Source organism: Pezoporus occidentalis, unplaced genomic scaffold (genome assembly GCF_034315485.1).
Source record: "Pezoporus occidentalis ecotype Australia unplaced genomic scaffold, CSIRO_AGI_Poc_V1 ctg1, whole genome shotgun sequence".
In the NCBI taxonomy this organism is placed as follows: domain Eukaryota; kingdom Metazoa; phylum Chordata; class Aves; order Psittaciformes; family Psittacidae; genus Pezoporus; species Pezoporus occidentalis.
In genome coordinates this window covers 14,370,156-14,387,592 of record NW_026912778.1, presented here as the reverse complement: position 1 = coordinate 14,387,592, position 17,437 = coordinate 14,370,156, and the positions used below count along the sequence as shown (strand labels likewise).

The 17,437-nt window shown below is 36.4% G+C and overlaps 1 protein-coding gene across 1 annotated transcript in view; it reads left to right on the top strand.

Moving 5' to 3' along the window:
* Positions 1-12,576, top strand: part of TUSC3 (tumor suppressor candidate 3) — a 120,260-nt gene extending 107,684 nt beyond the window's left edge. The window contains exons 8-10 of the mRNA XM_062641253.1: positions 1,495-1,569; positions 4,483-4,573; positions 12,293-12,576. Of these exons, the coding sequence (XP_062497237.1) occupies positions 1,495-1,569; positions 4,483-4,573; positions 12,293-12,308 (182 nt within the window). The 3' untranslated portion in view covers positions 12,309-12,576. The remainder of the gene's footprint in view (positions 1-1,494; positions 1,570-4,482; positions 4,574-12,292) is intronic.
* The last annotated feature ends 4,861 nt before the right edge of the window (positions 12,577-17,437 follow it).

Sequence of the window (17,437 nt, the reverse complement as noted above, 5' to 3'; positions counted from 1 at the left end):
CAAAAAAATAATATCAAGATATATATTCAGTTGTAAAAAGCTAATTATTGCATTGGAATCACAACTCAGTAAGACTGAATTTTTCTTTCAGCATCACAGAGCTGAGGCAAATGACATAATGACATGCTCAGTCATGAAGTTATGAAGCTGGTATCGTTGAAGCTAAAAGGCAACCTGTGGGGCTGAAAGCTCAACAGTGATGACTAAATATGGAAAGCAGCACCTGAAGCAAAAATAGTGACAATGTGAGGGAAGCTTTAGGGGTAATGATGTAAGACTTTTTGTTAAAAAAGCCCAGCAGTTCAGCCAGCCGCAGGTCTAAAATTCTTAGTTCTATGTATATAAAATTTGGAAGTCTCAAACCTGAATCACGCTGCTAATCTCTGATAACGTATGATGACGTTGACACTGATATTTCTGAATCCTTTTGCTCAGGCTCACCTTAATTGAAATGATATAACTGAAATTTCAGATGTCTTTGAGCATTTATGTCTAATTTTGAACATTTCTAACATGAATCTTAATATGAACACTGGTAGAATCAGTGCAAGTATAATGTTACAGGATGCAGATTCTCCTTCTGTATGCAGCATGTTTGAAATATCTCTTGTGAAATATCTGCATGCAAATAGAAACATCTTACCATTCTTAACATTTGTAATCATCCTGCTACCTAGCCCTGGGATAAATAATGCTTAAGAATCCAACCTTATTCAAGAATTAGTTAACCCTGGTGAAGTTCATATTTCCTGAAATTGTGATATATAGCTCCCTTGTTCAGCCTGCTTCAGTGTGGCATTCAGGTATTTCTCCTCTTCAGAACAGATGTTATGCGCAGTAGTAACCATTCTTTTTTTGTTTATACAGTTTCAAACAAACAATTAAGTGAATGGTTTAAGATCCTGCTAAATTAGTTAAACTGTTTTATCATTATGTACTTGTTCACATTTATAACAGTTATAATGAGGCCATAAAATACTGGAATTGACTGAAGACTTTGCCTCTGAGATGGTTTTCTTCTAAACTGTTAAGCAATATGACACTAAAGAGGGAGCTAATGTCTTATCTAAAAGCAGAGGAAGATAAAGCAGTCCAACTGGTTCAGATTGTATCAAATAATCAGCAAATTGTGTGCAATAACACTGAATTATTTCTGATTCTTACAGTTTTCATGTTTTAAAACTCTCTACTACCAATATAGAGAATATTGTAAGCTATTTGCAAGTAGCTGTTTCCATAACAGTCCAAAATTTGTGTCCTACTCAATGGCTTGTCCTTTGACGCATTTTGAATTTTCTTTCCTTTTTTTTTTTTTTAAGCAAAAATGCACAGAGAAATGTCTTGCTACATTTTTGCCACAGGTGAGTGTATTGGTACAGTTTTGTAGAGAAATTCTTTCATTTTCTGAACTTGAAAGCTTTGGCTCATAGATGTACCTTTGTGGCTTTCTGAGGTATCCACAATCTGCTGTTTTCCTTGACAATGGCAATACAGATGCTGCTATCACCATGGGGATGGTGCTCCTGAATGAAGCTGCTACCTCCAAAGGGGATGTTGGGAAAAGGAGAAGTAAGTTATTTAATACAACTATGATGATGTTTAAACAATTAGAAGACATTTAGAAATTACAAATTAATATCTGATTAAATTTTCAGAAGGTCTCTACCTCAAACAAATGTTTACCTTTTGTGGGGTGGAGAAGAGGAGAGTATAAAAATTATGTTGATAAAACTGCATTCACATGAAGTTTTAACAGTAAAATAAATGTTTGAGTATACTTAGCCTAGGTACAGCTTAACACTGTGTAGTATTGCATAAATACTTCTTAGCTCTTGAACTATTTTAAAAGTCAGTGACATAACGATTAAGAGTTTCAAAAGGTTGTTTTCAAAATAGGCATTTAAGATTCTTAAGATTACAACATCCAGAGGAGTGTGAAAACCCTTTTACTTGGTACACTTTGACAGTATCATGCCTCCAGAAGAAGGTGAAAGTAGATGTATTACAGGACATATCCTAATCTGTAATGTCTGAAGATTTTTAAGAAGTTCTTTCTTAAGAATTCTTCTTCTCAAGTGCAGCTTTTATGGTTTTTTGAATGTTGTCATTTAGAATATTTGCAGGAGTTTTTGGCAATGAATTGAATAAATATAGTGTAGAAGTATTTTATCCAGATTGAAACTTCCTCTTATGTCAAACAAACTTTTACTGAGTAGGATACAGGTAGAAACAAATATGTCCGCCTTTGTACCTTTTATATGTTTTTTCATACCCCCTGCCACTTACTTTTTTCTCTTGTATGAAGTGTCAAAGATCTTTGGAACATACCAGACCTCCTGTGCTGCTTCTGCTTTCTTTCTAGGGCAGTTCTTTAGCTGGTTCTGTGTAATACACAGTATTACAGATAGGGCTTGCCAACTATTTCCTATACAAGCATTCTAGAATTTTTCATAATAGATGGTTGAATATTGGCTAGAGTTCCCTTACCTTGATTTGAGGGTCTCCTTCAGTGAGCTGTAGATCTGCAATTTAAGTTTTAATACCTTCTACAGTATCTAGCTTTAATACCCATGTCAGAAGAGGCAGTGACATGAGTTTAATAGAATATGGTCTTAGATCACGACTGAGGTCTGCATCTGAGAACATGAGCACAGTGAAATAACAGTGGGCTGCAGTACAAATTCTGACGCTCTTCCTCTTGTGGCCATTACATAGATGTTTTCTGTGTACCTGCCTTGCACTGTTAAGGCTTCACAGTTAATTCATTCATGCTTTGCAGTCATACTTGTGAGTGGTGATTTCTTTATAATGAGGTGTGTTTATAAGATTTATACATGACTAGTTTTCTGAAAATAACTGCAGAAATTCTATTTTTCAGTTGACTGCTTGGTCAGTTTTAATGAAAAAATGTGTCATTGTCAGTTTCCCCAGCTTCATGGTTGCTCATCATTTGCTCAAAGGAAGCACACTTTTGAAACATGAGCACTACACTTAAATAGCAATGTTTCAGCTAAAGTAGGAATAGTATAAGAGAAGCTTTTAAAATCAGAGTATCTGTTCCAGAGTTCAAGGATTCCAGGCAAGAGAAAATGAGAGACAAATAGAAAACTCTCAACTAGCTTATTAATATAGGAAAATATAGAGAATCTAACAGATACAGTAAAGGATATTTCCGAAGAGTGTATATCTTACCAACCCCAAGGACCCTGTGAAGACGATGAGGAAACCAGCTCCAAGAATCCTCATCACCGTGTGAGGAGGCAGGTTCTACTGTGCCAGGCGTCCCTGCAAAGGCAACATTGACCTGGATGGCACAAAGTTCTACAACCTCGCATTGCATGAAGCTCAGGCTTTTATACTAACAAAAATACCAACTCATTCTGACTCAGAGGGCCAGCCTACGTCAGAAGAAGTGGCCAGCAATATCTAGAAAGGTCTCCAAGGGTCAAGACTTTTCCAGGGAGTTCTGAGGCGGAACTTTCCGGGTAGGAACCAAAACAGGACCTTCCAGGGAGCCACCAAAGTAGGACTTTCTGGGGAGGAGCTGAAGCAGGACACACCAGGGGTGAGGGGGAGCCACCATGGACAATTACCTCACGTATTAGGCTTGCCTAACACAGTATCTCAGTAGAATCAAAACATTATTTAATGTAGATGAGTGGCATCTCAATTGTATGCATTACCTTGTAATGTGTTGCCTTTTTTTTTTTAAATTTGTTTACATGTAATTGAGCAAGCTATCGTGAGCAAAAAGGTTTTATGTTCCTATTACACAGGGTGCCAAATGGTGTTCCAAATCTGATTTTTTAGTTTAAAGCATTTACTTAGTTAATTCACTCTGCCTGAGAAGACTCAAAGCACTTGCATCTGGATGCTTTCAGAAGGCCGGCAGCATTGCTCTTTATCTTCAAAACCTAAAAATTTATATTGCTATCTAGTTAAGAGTAAAAAGTGATTTGGCTACCAGACTTGGAACTTAAAATAGCAAAATATTTTAGTCACTAAGAACTGGATAAAGTAGTTACTAAACTGCCTTTGCTATTACTTGAGTCATAGGTGGTTAACTAGAGAGAACACAATTCAGTTAGTCAAGGGATACCTTTATAAATGTAATTTGTTTTCCAAAAAGAACAAACAACAACCTGGAATTACGTTGGTTGATATGTATAATTTACAGGGTTATTAAATCCATTATCAGCAGTAAGGTGTTTGCATCCACATATATTTGAGTTGCAGATTTCTTCTCTTTTTTCTTGAAAACACATTCACCCTGATGTATTATTTTTTCTTAATATCCGTAAGTGTTATTTCCATATGTGTTTGAAATCCTGTTCTAAGATACTGGGGATCAGTAATCAAGGCAGTATCATAGTTGCATTTAACTGTGCCAAATTCGCTATGAATGATTGTCATAAATAATACTCTTTGAAGAGACTTCAGTTTTAAATCTTTTATGTGCTAATAAAGTTATTTTCTTTCCAGTAATATGTCTGGTGGGCCTAGGTCTAGTGGTCTTTTTCTTCAGCTTCCTGTTGTCGATATTTCGCTCTAAATACCATGGCTATCCATACAGGTAATCTTTCATTAAATTCTCATCTTATAGATAGTTTGTGCAAGTTTAAGAATAGCTTTCATGTAAACAATCTTTATTTTTTACCACTGAAGTCTGTGGGGGCTGGAAGAAGCAGGAAGAATGGGAAATAATTAAAGCAAGCCAAAAATGGTTGGAGAGCTAATGTTGTTAACATTGCCTGTTAATGCAGACCAGTTGAGCACAGACATGTAGTATATGCAGTATTTCATGAAAAATGCAAAGCAAAACATGTGCTTGAGTTTATAAACATTTATTAGATACTTATTTGTATATCTTTATAACTAAAATGTACATAAGACAAGGCACAAAACCACAAATCAGTCCACAGTGCCAAGCTGTGATCTGTCACTAAAAGTAACCTCTTTTATTGTCAGCCACACTAGAAAGAAAAGGTTATAGTCTTTCTTAATTATATGTACAGCTGTCAATTAAGCAGTTACATTTTGTCTGACAAGAAAACAAAAGAAAAAGAGGAAAATACTTGCCTTTTGTGGGTGTGTGGGTTCATCTAGGATGTCACCTACCAAGGTAGTCTAGGCTTCTGATTCACATTTTGCTAATATGTTATACATTTATTATAGTAACCTGTGAGGAACAGATGGTGTATAGCTATTGGAAACTATACTGTTCTTCCATTGGTTCCATCTTTGCTCCATTTCAACTTCTTTTTTCTGTGTGTGTATATATATATATATACACATGTTTATAAATATATACATATGTTTATAAATATATACATATGTATGCTGTTGACATAATCTAAACATGCTATGCTACATTTTACAATATAGATAATATGCATTTTCCCCCCTCTAGTTGTCCTCAGTGCATTTAAAGAGATGAGATTTTCTTTATTTCTAGTGAAAATTTCCTTTGTACTAGTCTACAGTCTAGTAGACTAATCCTTCACAGAATATTCGTCTGTATTACTATTGCTGTGTATGGAAGAGTAAGTGGATGACTTGTACTGCAGTTGGTAAAATTTTGCTACTAGATATGGCATGATGAAATGCCAACTAATATATACATAAGGGAACCATTAGTACAACAGGTTTAGAAAGTTATATTTTGAAGTAGGTAGAGTAAAAAAGAACTGCATCTCTTAATGTTAACAGTTCTGTTGTTTTTACAGCCACTGTTAAAGAATCACATCAGGAATACTACATTTTTCCTCAGATATTTCTTAGTGTTCGTTTCTTTGACTAGGTCTTGTGATTAGTGCAGCAGCCAGCTTTATATTGTGTAATGTTCCACTAGTAAGGATTCCGCCTTGCAAAGCCAACATCTAATATTTGAGCTAATACATAAAATTTTTCTATTAGATTTTGCTACAAGACTTTAGAACTATTTTCTAATTTACTGAGTTTATTCTCTTTATGTTCTCTCTATTGACATTTCATTAGATCATCTCAGACCACTTTTAGCATTTAATAACCTCATTCTCAGGACAAGGAAACTTCCTCTTGCAATAGGCAGAAATGTGCTCCTGCTTTTTACTCTTTTCTGCTAAGGAAAGAGGTCAGTAAAGGGCCCAGTAGTATCATATAGCAAGATTTTATCAATATGGAGTTAGTAGTTTGCCATCTGGGATAGTCTGTACAGTGTCCTCTCTGGAGACTACCTTTGTAGCTCAACTGACTTGGGATGAAATGCAGGATCTGTTTTTCCTAAATGTGGGGTAATTTTACTTCCCATCAATTACCTAAGACAAACTTTAAAGAAGGAATCAAGAACTTGATCTGCAGCTCATAAGCTCACTTGAGAAGCACTGCCAAAGAACGTCAGCCTATGGTCTGATCTCTAGTTGTATCTTCTCATAACAAGTTTACTAAAAGGAAAAAGCAGTTGTATTACTTGCCATGCAGTTTAACAGCTTCTAAAGAAAACCTGACGCTTGTTTAATTTTTAGTTCTTTCATCTTAGGAATGTTCTTATCAGCTATTAACAACATGCTTGTTTGACTGTGCCTATTTCCAGACCTTGCATGGCTTTTGTGAATGCTTGCACTAGGGTTTTTTGACTGCTGTATGATACCTAGAATGTCTGAGGTTGAGAAGTACCTTGTGAACATGAGTATGCTCTGTGAGTTGGGATGCCTACACGATACCATTGATGTTATTGCAGACGTAATTGCTCAGATCAACTACATATCCTGTAGGATCATGTATTGTAAGCTTGAAAAATCTTAATGTAAGTAAAGCAAGGGGTTTCCATCTTGCTAAGGTTTGCTGTTAATTTTGCATGGAATAGATCTCACCCCAGTCCCCACAAGCTTGAAGATGTATTCAGTCAATTTTTTCTTTGGAGTTTCTAACAGAAATCAGAGTCTTACATAGATTTTGTACTCCTCTCTTAGTATGCAAGCTAAGAATAAAGGACATCAGGAATTGGGGGTGGGGGGGGAGAGAAAAAGAAAGAGAACTGAAATCTATTAGAAGTTAAATTTCAAGAAATTCAGCTTGATATGCAGTGCGTGTGGAAAAGGAGTGCTCCTGTTAGTACATTAAAGCTCGTGAAGAAAGAAATCCAGGGCCATGCTGAAAAGACTGCTTCATCACAGTCCCGTTAAAATGAGATAGTGCTGCATCATGTTGTTACTATGAAGGAATTATTAGATCCATAAACCAAATTCTGTCATAAGGAGCTAAGTAGATTCAATATCACAACTCACTAGTAACACCCATCAAGTAAATTCATAAAAGAATGAACCCTCGGATGGTTAAGTACATGAGAAACATTTAATAGCTAAGTTTTTCTTTGGTTTCTTTACTGCTCCTGCAGAATTAAGCAGGATCTTACAGGCTTATTTGGACTGTCCTAAGTTCGTCATGTTTTCATGGGAATAAGTTAATCATTCAGTCTTAAATCCTCACTCAATGCAGAATTACTAGAAACCATCGCTAGAATGGATCCTTTTCCTTTGCTATTATCAAATTCCATTTGCTAGTTTCCTAAATTCATAATTTACTTATCTGGTCCTTTCCAGTGTTTCTGTTGGTCTCTTAGGTAGTTCTGACCCAATTTTCTGTTGCATTATTTTAAATAACGTACTGTTAATTCTTTGATGCTTCAGTGATCTCAACCATATCATCTTCATGTCAATGGTGTAGTGTTTCTTAAGAGAAGCCTTTTTGGTTTATGTGCATAGTTCTTACGAATTTTAATGAAGTGAATGTGCAAAACACCAAGGAGGACCAGGTATATAAACTCTGTTATTTTCTCTTTCTCCCTTTAATTTAATATCCTGCATTTTAACTTTAGTCATATGTGCTGATATACAATAGTCTTTTTGTCTGAATTCCTTAGTATCTTCCAAGGAGTTCTGTATCCCATCAGTTGATCCCAGTGTACATACATCTTAAGATGTGAAATATGTCTGTTCTTTTGCTTTCCCTGGTTGTAGATTTCACCTTGAAACTGTCAGTCTTTATGTGATAAATTGTCCTCAGGCTAGTAAAGCTTTGACTTTAACAATATTAACAACAACGCATACTAATGATCTGTCAGAAAAAAGAATGTTTGTATTGGCATGCCTAAAGCAACAGTTAAAGAAAACTAAAATTGTTTAAATGCTATATGCACGATCTCAAGCATCAGCTTCACTGTCCTATTTTTAAAAAAGTCATATAAATTGTTTCTGTTCTCTCACACAAATAAGTCCTCTGTGAAGCAGCACACATCGATAAAAACTGAAACAGTAACACAACCTGCTGTGCATCCCCTTTCTCTTCAACGACCTACATGTAGTGAAGATAAATCAGAACAGATGTGGATAAACATAGAACAGGAGTCAAAAACTGGAGAAAGACTGTTATTTTCTAATGTGCATAAATAAAAGTGCTGGGAATGATGTTATTTCTTTGACCCTGGTAATGCCATTGCCATTTTTAATTTCTGTGGCAAACAGAAAAGTGTCTAAAGAAGTGCTAGATAGGCATCTATAGGAGTGCTCTTTAGGGGGCATGTAGTAGGAAGGGACAGTAACATTTTGTTTAGGTTTTTTTCATCCGCTTCAGGCATTTTCCAATTAAGTTTTTAATTATGCCAGAATTTTCTTATTGAAGGTTAGGGATGGGGGAAAAAATGGTTAATTAACATGCTAGTAAAATAACCTTACGCAGTGAAACACAGGAATGGGAAAGGTGAAGCGAAATGGAGGTCAGCATTGAAGGTTACTTACCGAGCAAACACAGTCAGGGTGGATGAGCTAGCATGTAACAAATCTCTCTGCTAGAGCCATTTTTACAATTGCAGGGCTTTTTCATGCTGCACTAACCCGCCTTTTTATGGGAACTAGATGAAATTTTTCATTTTGCTTAAATTTTCATTTTAATTATTGTCATTAACTGTTGAAAGATAATGCAATAATTTTATTTTATGCTATTGAACATTTTCCTCCTTATAATGCTGCGTGAGTGTTGATAGAGCTGAGATAATCTTTTTTTGGAAGCCTTCTCACCCCAATGTTTAAACTGAATAAGTGACATATTAATCATATATATCAACATTATAGCAACATGGAATTTTATCTGTCAATTAATACAAATAGGAATGACAGACTATTCTTAACTAAGCCAAAAACATAAACTCTTTAAGGTAGCTTTGTTAGTCACGAAGGAGGTTGGCAGCCTCTCTTGAAACCTCACTTTAGGCAGTTTCAGCCCAAAAAGCACACAGAACATTAAAAGGAATAAGGGAGCATGGGAAAAACAAAACAGAAGACATCAGTACAATAGCACAGTATTATATTCCCTTAAAGACTACATTTTACCATTTGCTGTTGTTTTAGTCTAAATTAACGTTATATGACCATCTGAAAATTCAGAGTTTTCATGCAAGTTTTCATTAGTTAGCTTGCATTAAGTAGCTTTTTTAAAGAACTTTTTGGTACCTGTAATTGAGTGTTTCATTATCATCAGATTTTCCTTTATAGCCCTTCAATATTTGGGTGTTATTGAAGAGAGTAATGTGAAGACGTTTTAGTTAAACCATAAAGAATAATCAGCCTCCCAGACTGTGTATTCGTGGAATGGAAAGTACATATTCTGTATTGACTAGTTGAAAAAAACGGACTAAGCTACAAGAAAGATAAGTAAAAGATGCCTCATTTTCATCAAAAAACCATAATATTAAGTCAGACATGAAGTATTCATTCATTGCTTAGAGAAAAATAGCCAGAACAAGAAGAACAGACAAATTGCAAGACGCCCCACAGCTTGAGAGTTTCTGGTATTTGCTATATACACTGTATAAGAAATATCTACCCTCACTGTAATTAAATTATTTTCAGTAAAGAAATCCTGTATAATATTTAGCAATTGAAATTAAATGGACGTGAATAAAATTGAATAGTTATTTCTTGGAAATATAGTGATAAAAAGTAGAACAAACAATATTTGCAGACGTATAAAATTAAATTTATTAACAAACATGAGCACTACTAACAACTGTTCAATGTTCCATGTTGATTTCATGCATAATTTAGCTGATTCACCTAAAGTTTATGAACTAGTAAATCTACTTTTGATAAATGGCAAGATTAACTTTCAGCACTCAGCAAAACAGGCTACTTTTTTCACAACAGTAGAAATCAGGATTATTTTAAAAAACAGGAAAACAAGAATGCACAGTTGTCAAAGCATCTTACATTTAGCATTTTGTGTGATATGTAATGTGCCTAGGCACTGTGTTCTTCAGCAAAGAAGCTGCTATTGAAATGGAAGACAAAATGGCTCAGTCTTTTCTGTTCATTTAAACCATCCAACAGCACACTGAGTCCGTGAATATCCATGGACCTCCACATTCCTCTCTATGTGAAGAGTCCACGTTTGATACTGATTTCTAGTCCTTTAGAGAAAAGATCTAAATTTCAGGTGTCTGGTCCCATAGCAGACCTCTCAAGAGTGGTGTGCTTCTTCGTATGGCGAAAAGATTGCATGCTCGTCTATGAGTAGGACCTTCCTTCTGTGATTATTACCATTAGGAATGCCTCTTTTTGTATTTATGGCTTTCCTGTAAGTCTTAGTTTACCATTTACTCCTACCTATGCTACCCATTTCCAGCTAGTTCATGTCTGGAAGGGCCCAGTTTGGCCAGCCTTTCCTGTTTTGCTTTTTCCTGGTTTGCATAAGGGGACATTTTTTCTTTTTGCAGATCTATCCCAGCAGATGTCTGATTTATAATTCTAGATTTTTCAGAAACCCTGCTTACCCCCCCCACCCCACCTTCTTTTTGGCTACTCTCTATTTTATGGTGTTTTGGCTTTTTGTGTTTTTTCTGCCTTAGGCTTTTTTCTTCTTTGTGCATCTAGTCCCTTAAGTGTGTGTCTTATAACTTCCTTATAACTTCTGTATAACTGTCAGTGTTTACCTTATCTATATTCTGTATCACATCTCGTAGCTTCTAAAGATGCAGTTCTGTTGTAGGCAGAAAGCAAGGAACGGTAGCCATGGTAGTAGCATATTCATCGCATACAACACTGCCATATTTGTATTTCCTTACAGTTATATCATTCAGTCTTTTACCCCTCCTGAGCCTATCAACACTACCTGCCCGATTATTGTAATCTTCAGCCCTTCCCACTCTTCCCCCCAAATTTTTTCACTACCAGTATTCCTCTTTCTTCTTAGTTCCTTTCTTATATTTGGCATTATGCATCTGTCCTAGACCTGTGTTATCTTTTTAGTCTCATGTGCTCAGCATTCTCATACTTCTCCACTCGGCACCCAACAATTCATCTCTTCCTGCATTTGCTCTTGCTGGCTGTTCCCTTTCAACAGTCTCTTCACCCTCCAGCACCCACCCAGCTGCCATCTGTTTTGCCTTGGTTTGTATGTCTTGCCTAATGAGCTTGTCTGCTTTTCGCAGCAGGGAACATCTTCGTACTGATTCAGTCTTTTAAAAGCTTATGGAATTTGTATGTGTATTTTGTAATGATTAATTAATTATGCCGTGAACAGAAAACTGGTGAAGTTAATACAACGTGTATACTAGAGCACACTGCATTTCTATAAGGAAATGGAAGATCTTCCATGCAAAGCTAAAGGCAGTGAAGAAACCCTTCCATTCAGTAGTTCATTGCTTTTGTGTTTGCACAAGTCTTTCTGTGTTCCCATTTCCCAATTTATGAGGTAACTCTTCTTTGGTAAAGCACATAGAAAGGTATGACACACAATATATGTCTGCTTTTTTAAAATACAGAGTTTTGTTCCAGGGGTAAAGAAACAGCAGTGTCATCTGAAACTTCTTAGTTGATTAAAATATTCAGAATTTATGTGTCTGCAACACTACAGAGCCTTGCCAAGTCCTCAATACCCACCTCACTCTGGGGCCACTTAAACTGTTAAAGAATGTTTTAAATAAATCTGAAACATCTCCTGGGAGAGCTAGTTCTCACTTTAAGTGGTAAGAGCAGATGCAGAACTTGATTAAAGAGAACAGATGTTTGAAGTGCATTTTGCCTTTTAATTTTTTTAAATAGGCAAACTTAAGTTTCAGTCACTCAAGTTTTATTTGATAACTTTCATGCTTGCTTAGTAATTACTAAATGGGCTATAAAAACTTAAGAGATTATTACGCAAATGTCAAATGACTTCTTAAATGAATGTTTTGAAGTCCTTGTTTATTCTTTTCTAATAATTGTGATGCTATGTTTTATATGCATTTTTCGGTATTTAATCATGTTTTCTTTCTTTTCAGCTTCTTAATTAAATGAATTCAAGAGGGATTCATTTAGAACTGCTTACCCTGAAGATAAGCTATAACTGATACTATCTGCCCACCAATGTTACATGTATTCAAGAATCTTTTGTTGGTTCATCTGTTTTTGTGATAATTTATATAGTATGCTAAGAGAGAAATGAATGCAGTTTTATGCAATGAATGCCTAATTTATAGAAACATACAGTAAACGACACATTGGGAAGTGCTAAAATGTTATGACTATAGTATGCTCAAGAGTTTAAATAAATTTCATTATAATGGTCTTCTGTTTAAGGCTTCCTCATTAACTTTAGTACATGAGTCCAAAGGGTATTGCCAAAATTTTTCACCTGAAGTTTGCAGTAAGGTTTTGAGATGTGTTTTAGAACTGAACAAAATAATCATTGGTTCTTCAACTACTATTAAAAGAAATACCATGGTGGAAAGTATAATATAATGACTACATGCCTCCTGCCACCACTTTGCTTTGAAACAGTATATATGTATATAGAGTCTCTGATCACCCCAGGCATGTTGAGCTGTTAATATAGAATTATATTGTACATATTTTCATAGTAGATTTCTTCTTTTCATGGCTCAGCAGTATTTGGAGTACATAGGTTGCCAGTTCATCTCTCTCTCTCATACCAAGGGATGAAATTCAAAATGGTTTGTGGAATCTTGAAGGCAAGAAAGCTTAGATCAGTCAGAACTCAGATCCTTTTAAGCTGAATGGGAGGCAAAATGGGAGGATAGGGTGGGTAACAATGTTTTGTAATCCACAACATGCTTTTTTTCTGAAGTAGCAGCAGAAGGAATGTATTACCCTGAATGAGCTTTATAAAGCAATACAGATGAGTCCATTGGAACAGAAGTTACAGCAGTTTGCCAGTTTTCTGTTCACCCAGCTTTGTAAAAAAGCTCATGTAGGAATTTGTAATGCCATTTAAGTGCTATTTTTGTAGCTGATCACATTATATGAATTGCTCATAAGCCTTTGTATATACCTACATAGTGTATTCTCTGTGGCTCAGGAACAAAGAATCACAGGATCCTCTGCTTCAGTCCTTCTTTTCCTCTCTACTTTCTCCAGGAATGAAATCAAGTTGGAATTTCTTCCTTCATTACATACGGTTGCATCTAAATAAAATGATAAGATTGACAAGACTTTACAAAAGTCACTTTATCTAATGCTCTAGCTATTCATTTTCCAGAAAATATCAGTATGTTAAGAACTGGGAATTTTTTTAGGGCAAGGAAAAACAAAAACGAGAGTAAGAGTGCTGGTGTGGAAATGCTGCAAGGTTGTAGAGCAACATTTAAACTAGAAGCAGGGGAAAAACTGACAAATGCAAACACCTGGTACACAGACTGATGGACTGTGAAGGAGGTGGCAGCCTTTTCAGAGGTGCTCAGGATGTTAGCTAAGGAAGGCAGATCACAACTTCCCATGCTGCCAGTTGATTGGCATATACCAGTGTAGAAGCTAGGGTAGAATTTGGAAGACCTTTATGTCAGTGCTAGAAGCTTGAGAAATAGATGGATGAATTGGAATGTGTGGTACTGAACAATAGCCCTGCTATAACAGGCATTCAGAGACCTGGCGGGGAAAAAAAATAATGAGTAGGACACAGTTGGCAGGCTGCTGACTTAAGAATGGCACAGCAGGGTATGCAGGTGTCAAAGTGGCACCATGTGTGAAACATGAAGTGAAACAGCATGGACATCTTACAGGATAAAAAAATCCAACAAAGCAGCATAGCAGGAGGTCTCTATGGTTGGAAGTCTTAAAAAAAAAAAACTAAATAATTAGAACTGTGCTACTGACCCTGATCAAGATGACAATCAGGAGGTGAGACTAGAGAAACTTCAAGTTTCAGACAGGTAGTAATAGTGAGAGATGTCAAGACCACACAACCTAATGATATTAAGTATTTCAGCTTGTGATGAGGTAGAGTATTCCAGTGATACATTACTGCCTCCTGGAACAGTAATTCCTCCTGGAAGTAGATTTCAGATATTAATCATTCAAAAGCCAGTAGCTTGAGTAATGCATGGGTACCAGCATAAGAGATATTCATGAGAGCTACTCTGTAACGTTAATACTGTTGCAGGAGAGGACAGTCAAATCTGTACTAACAAGTTGGAACAATGTAGAAATGAAGGCAGTTAATAAAACAAGCAAAAACAATTAAAAAAAAGAACCCAACCAAAACAGAAAAAAACAAAACCACAACAAACAATTAAAAAAAGGGACGGTCCAAATAGTGAGATGCCTACAACCAGCTTGGGGGCTATTAAGTACTGTATTAGAAGCCAAGGTAAAGAAACAGAGACAAAAAAAATACTTACACGGCTCAATAGGGAACGAGAATCTTCACAGCACCTCACAGGTCAACTCTAAATACAATAGGCCTAAAAAATAAAACCCCAGACAATCTGAAGATTCTGCTCATGGTGGTAAGCATGGTAGCCAGGATTCTTTAAATGCATCAAAAGTGGTGTACCAGGCAGAGAACTAGTGAAAGGATTACAAAGGTTTTAGAAGGAGCACTGACCAATAAAGACTATGACAGAGAAGACAAATTCTTTGTAGCAGCTAGGCCAAAAGATGTAGATCAAGGTGGTCTAGCACCTTCTGTGCAATTGCTTTATATACTTAAGCTACATGCCGGTAAGATCTTGGGTCCGAATGGCATTTATCAAAGAGCTCTAAAGGAAATCAGATGTGAGGTTGTAGAACTGCTGAGCAAGGTACCTTCACCAGTCATTAAAGATTGCCCCTCTTGCCAGAGGACTGACAGATTGCCAACACAGCTGTCATCGATAAGAAGAAGCATCTAGAGCGAAGGCTGAGCTACAGACCAGTGAACAATTTCTACTAAAGTAAGTTTACTGAGACCAAGGGTAAACATAGCTGGGAAAAGTGTAGGGCCTTTGTGAACGAGAATTTAAGTTCGCAAAGATGTAGAAGGCTAAAATAGTATCAGAAAAGCACATGGATAAAAATCCTGTGGCAAGACTTCACTAAAGAGCCTAATCTGGAATTGGGAGCGATGTTCTTTTCATGATTTGAAAACCAATTAAAAGATACCAGGTAAAGGATAGTGCTTAATGTCACTTCTCATGGCAAAGAAGTCAGCAATGGGACCTTCCCAAAGACCGGTGCTGGAGCCACTTGAATTCATCTTTATTAGTGATCTGTAGAAGGGCACGTGCAGTGCAACCTGCATTATATGTAAGCTTATCGTGATGTGCTGATGGGGGGAGAAGTTCACAGGAACTTCACAAAACTCAGTATATGGGTAAAAGTTGGGCAGGTGAGCATCAGTGCATTGAGAGAAAAATAAATCATGCCATATTCAGCTAAATTTAACAGAACACAAGTACAGAGTAATGTATTTAGATCTCAAGTGCTGAGTAGCAAGAATACATACAACCACATTTTAAAATATATGCAGAAATGTGTCATTAACTTCAAGACATTTTCATCACATGCGATGCATCGAAAATAATTCTTAATGCTAATGCACAACTGTTGACGCGGGAGTCACGGACAACGCAGAGATGATCAATGTGATCAAGTGATTGCCAAATTTATTACAAAGCCTTAACTCCTTATATACTATTTCTTACATGCACTTACAGTGATTTGGCATATTATGATTGGATACATGTCTTGAAGACCCTCAGTGACTAACATATAATTGGTTAAGCACAGGTGTGAGAACTTGACCTCGAAAGCTTGCCAACAGTCCACAGTTCTCATTAACTCAGTGAATTCCAGCTTCTTCTTATCTTGTTTAGTTCAGGATTATTCAGAGTTTATGTACTAATTATGCATTCTCCTGTGAGAACACTGTCTCCACACACAACATTATATGAAGTGGTAGAATGAATCCTGTTTGTTTTAAGAGGTCTTTCCTTCCTGTTTGAAAGGAGCTGCTAGCTCAGTCCATGTCATATATGTGATCACTTCCTGTACTATGACTTTATTGCTGTAACTATAGCATTCACAGTAGTACAGCAGCAAGCTGGAGTTTGATTTAAAGAACAAACTAAAGCAGTGAGGAACAGCACAGCTGTAGCACAGGCAATAGAACTGCAAGTCGACACACAGCAGGCAATACAGAGTTTTCCATTTCTTTTGCCTGCTCTGCTGCATGGTACCTGGCACATATGCTTCCTCCCATGCCCACGTTTAGATATTTTTCTACAGACTTTAGCAAGCATCTTCAAAAGCATTAGCTCGGTGTTCTTCCATCCTTGTGTACCAGCAGCTGCTTCTTTTTGTCCTTTTTCTGTATCACAGGCCTGAAAAGTTTTTACACAGATCCAGTTGATGTGTGAGGAAACCCCATTCTACATTTTTTTGGTGTACTTTGTTAATTACGTTAACTAGATATTTGTGCAATTGGAATAATGTGTTGTCTTTAAAGGGACCATTTAGATGAAAATTAAACAATGTATAAATCAGAAGGTGGAGATAAGCTAGCAGTATCTTGTAAAAGCACCCAGATTCTAAACAAGCCAGAGCATGGTACTAAAAAGCTTCAGGGCATTTTTGCTTGGGAGCAGTGTAAAAACACTAGTATGTGTCTGCAGCAGTGCACACCTACGAAGAAAAGAAACCCATGCTTGATGATCAAAACACAAAGATTTATAGCAGCAAACCCTGCAACTGAAGTTGCAAAGAAGGCATTAAAAAAAAAAAAAAGTCACTGCTCTTGTTCCAAATAAATTGAATTCCAGATATTCTTCAGAACAGCCAAATAAAACTCTCCACAGTGAGGTAAGTATCCTGTTAAGGATCTAGAACAGGGCCCCACATGGATGCAGGTATCTGGTCAGGCAGTCGTACACAAACTCAGGACCTCATCCCTGAAAGATTTAAGATGTCTTTAGACCAAGTTAGAAACTCTAGTAGTTATTCTTCGTTCTTTATAATACATGAAAAACTGAATATGATTTTGCTCTTTGTGTTTGGTAGTATTTCGTAACTATATTCAGTAGAAAAAAAGCCTGTAGTTTTTATCTGTAACAAAAACGTAATACAGACATATTCTTGCATGCTGTAGTAGGAGTTGATTTTACACACTTGTTGAGAACTTCAGGGCTTTTTCACCTCCCTTATATTTCATG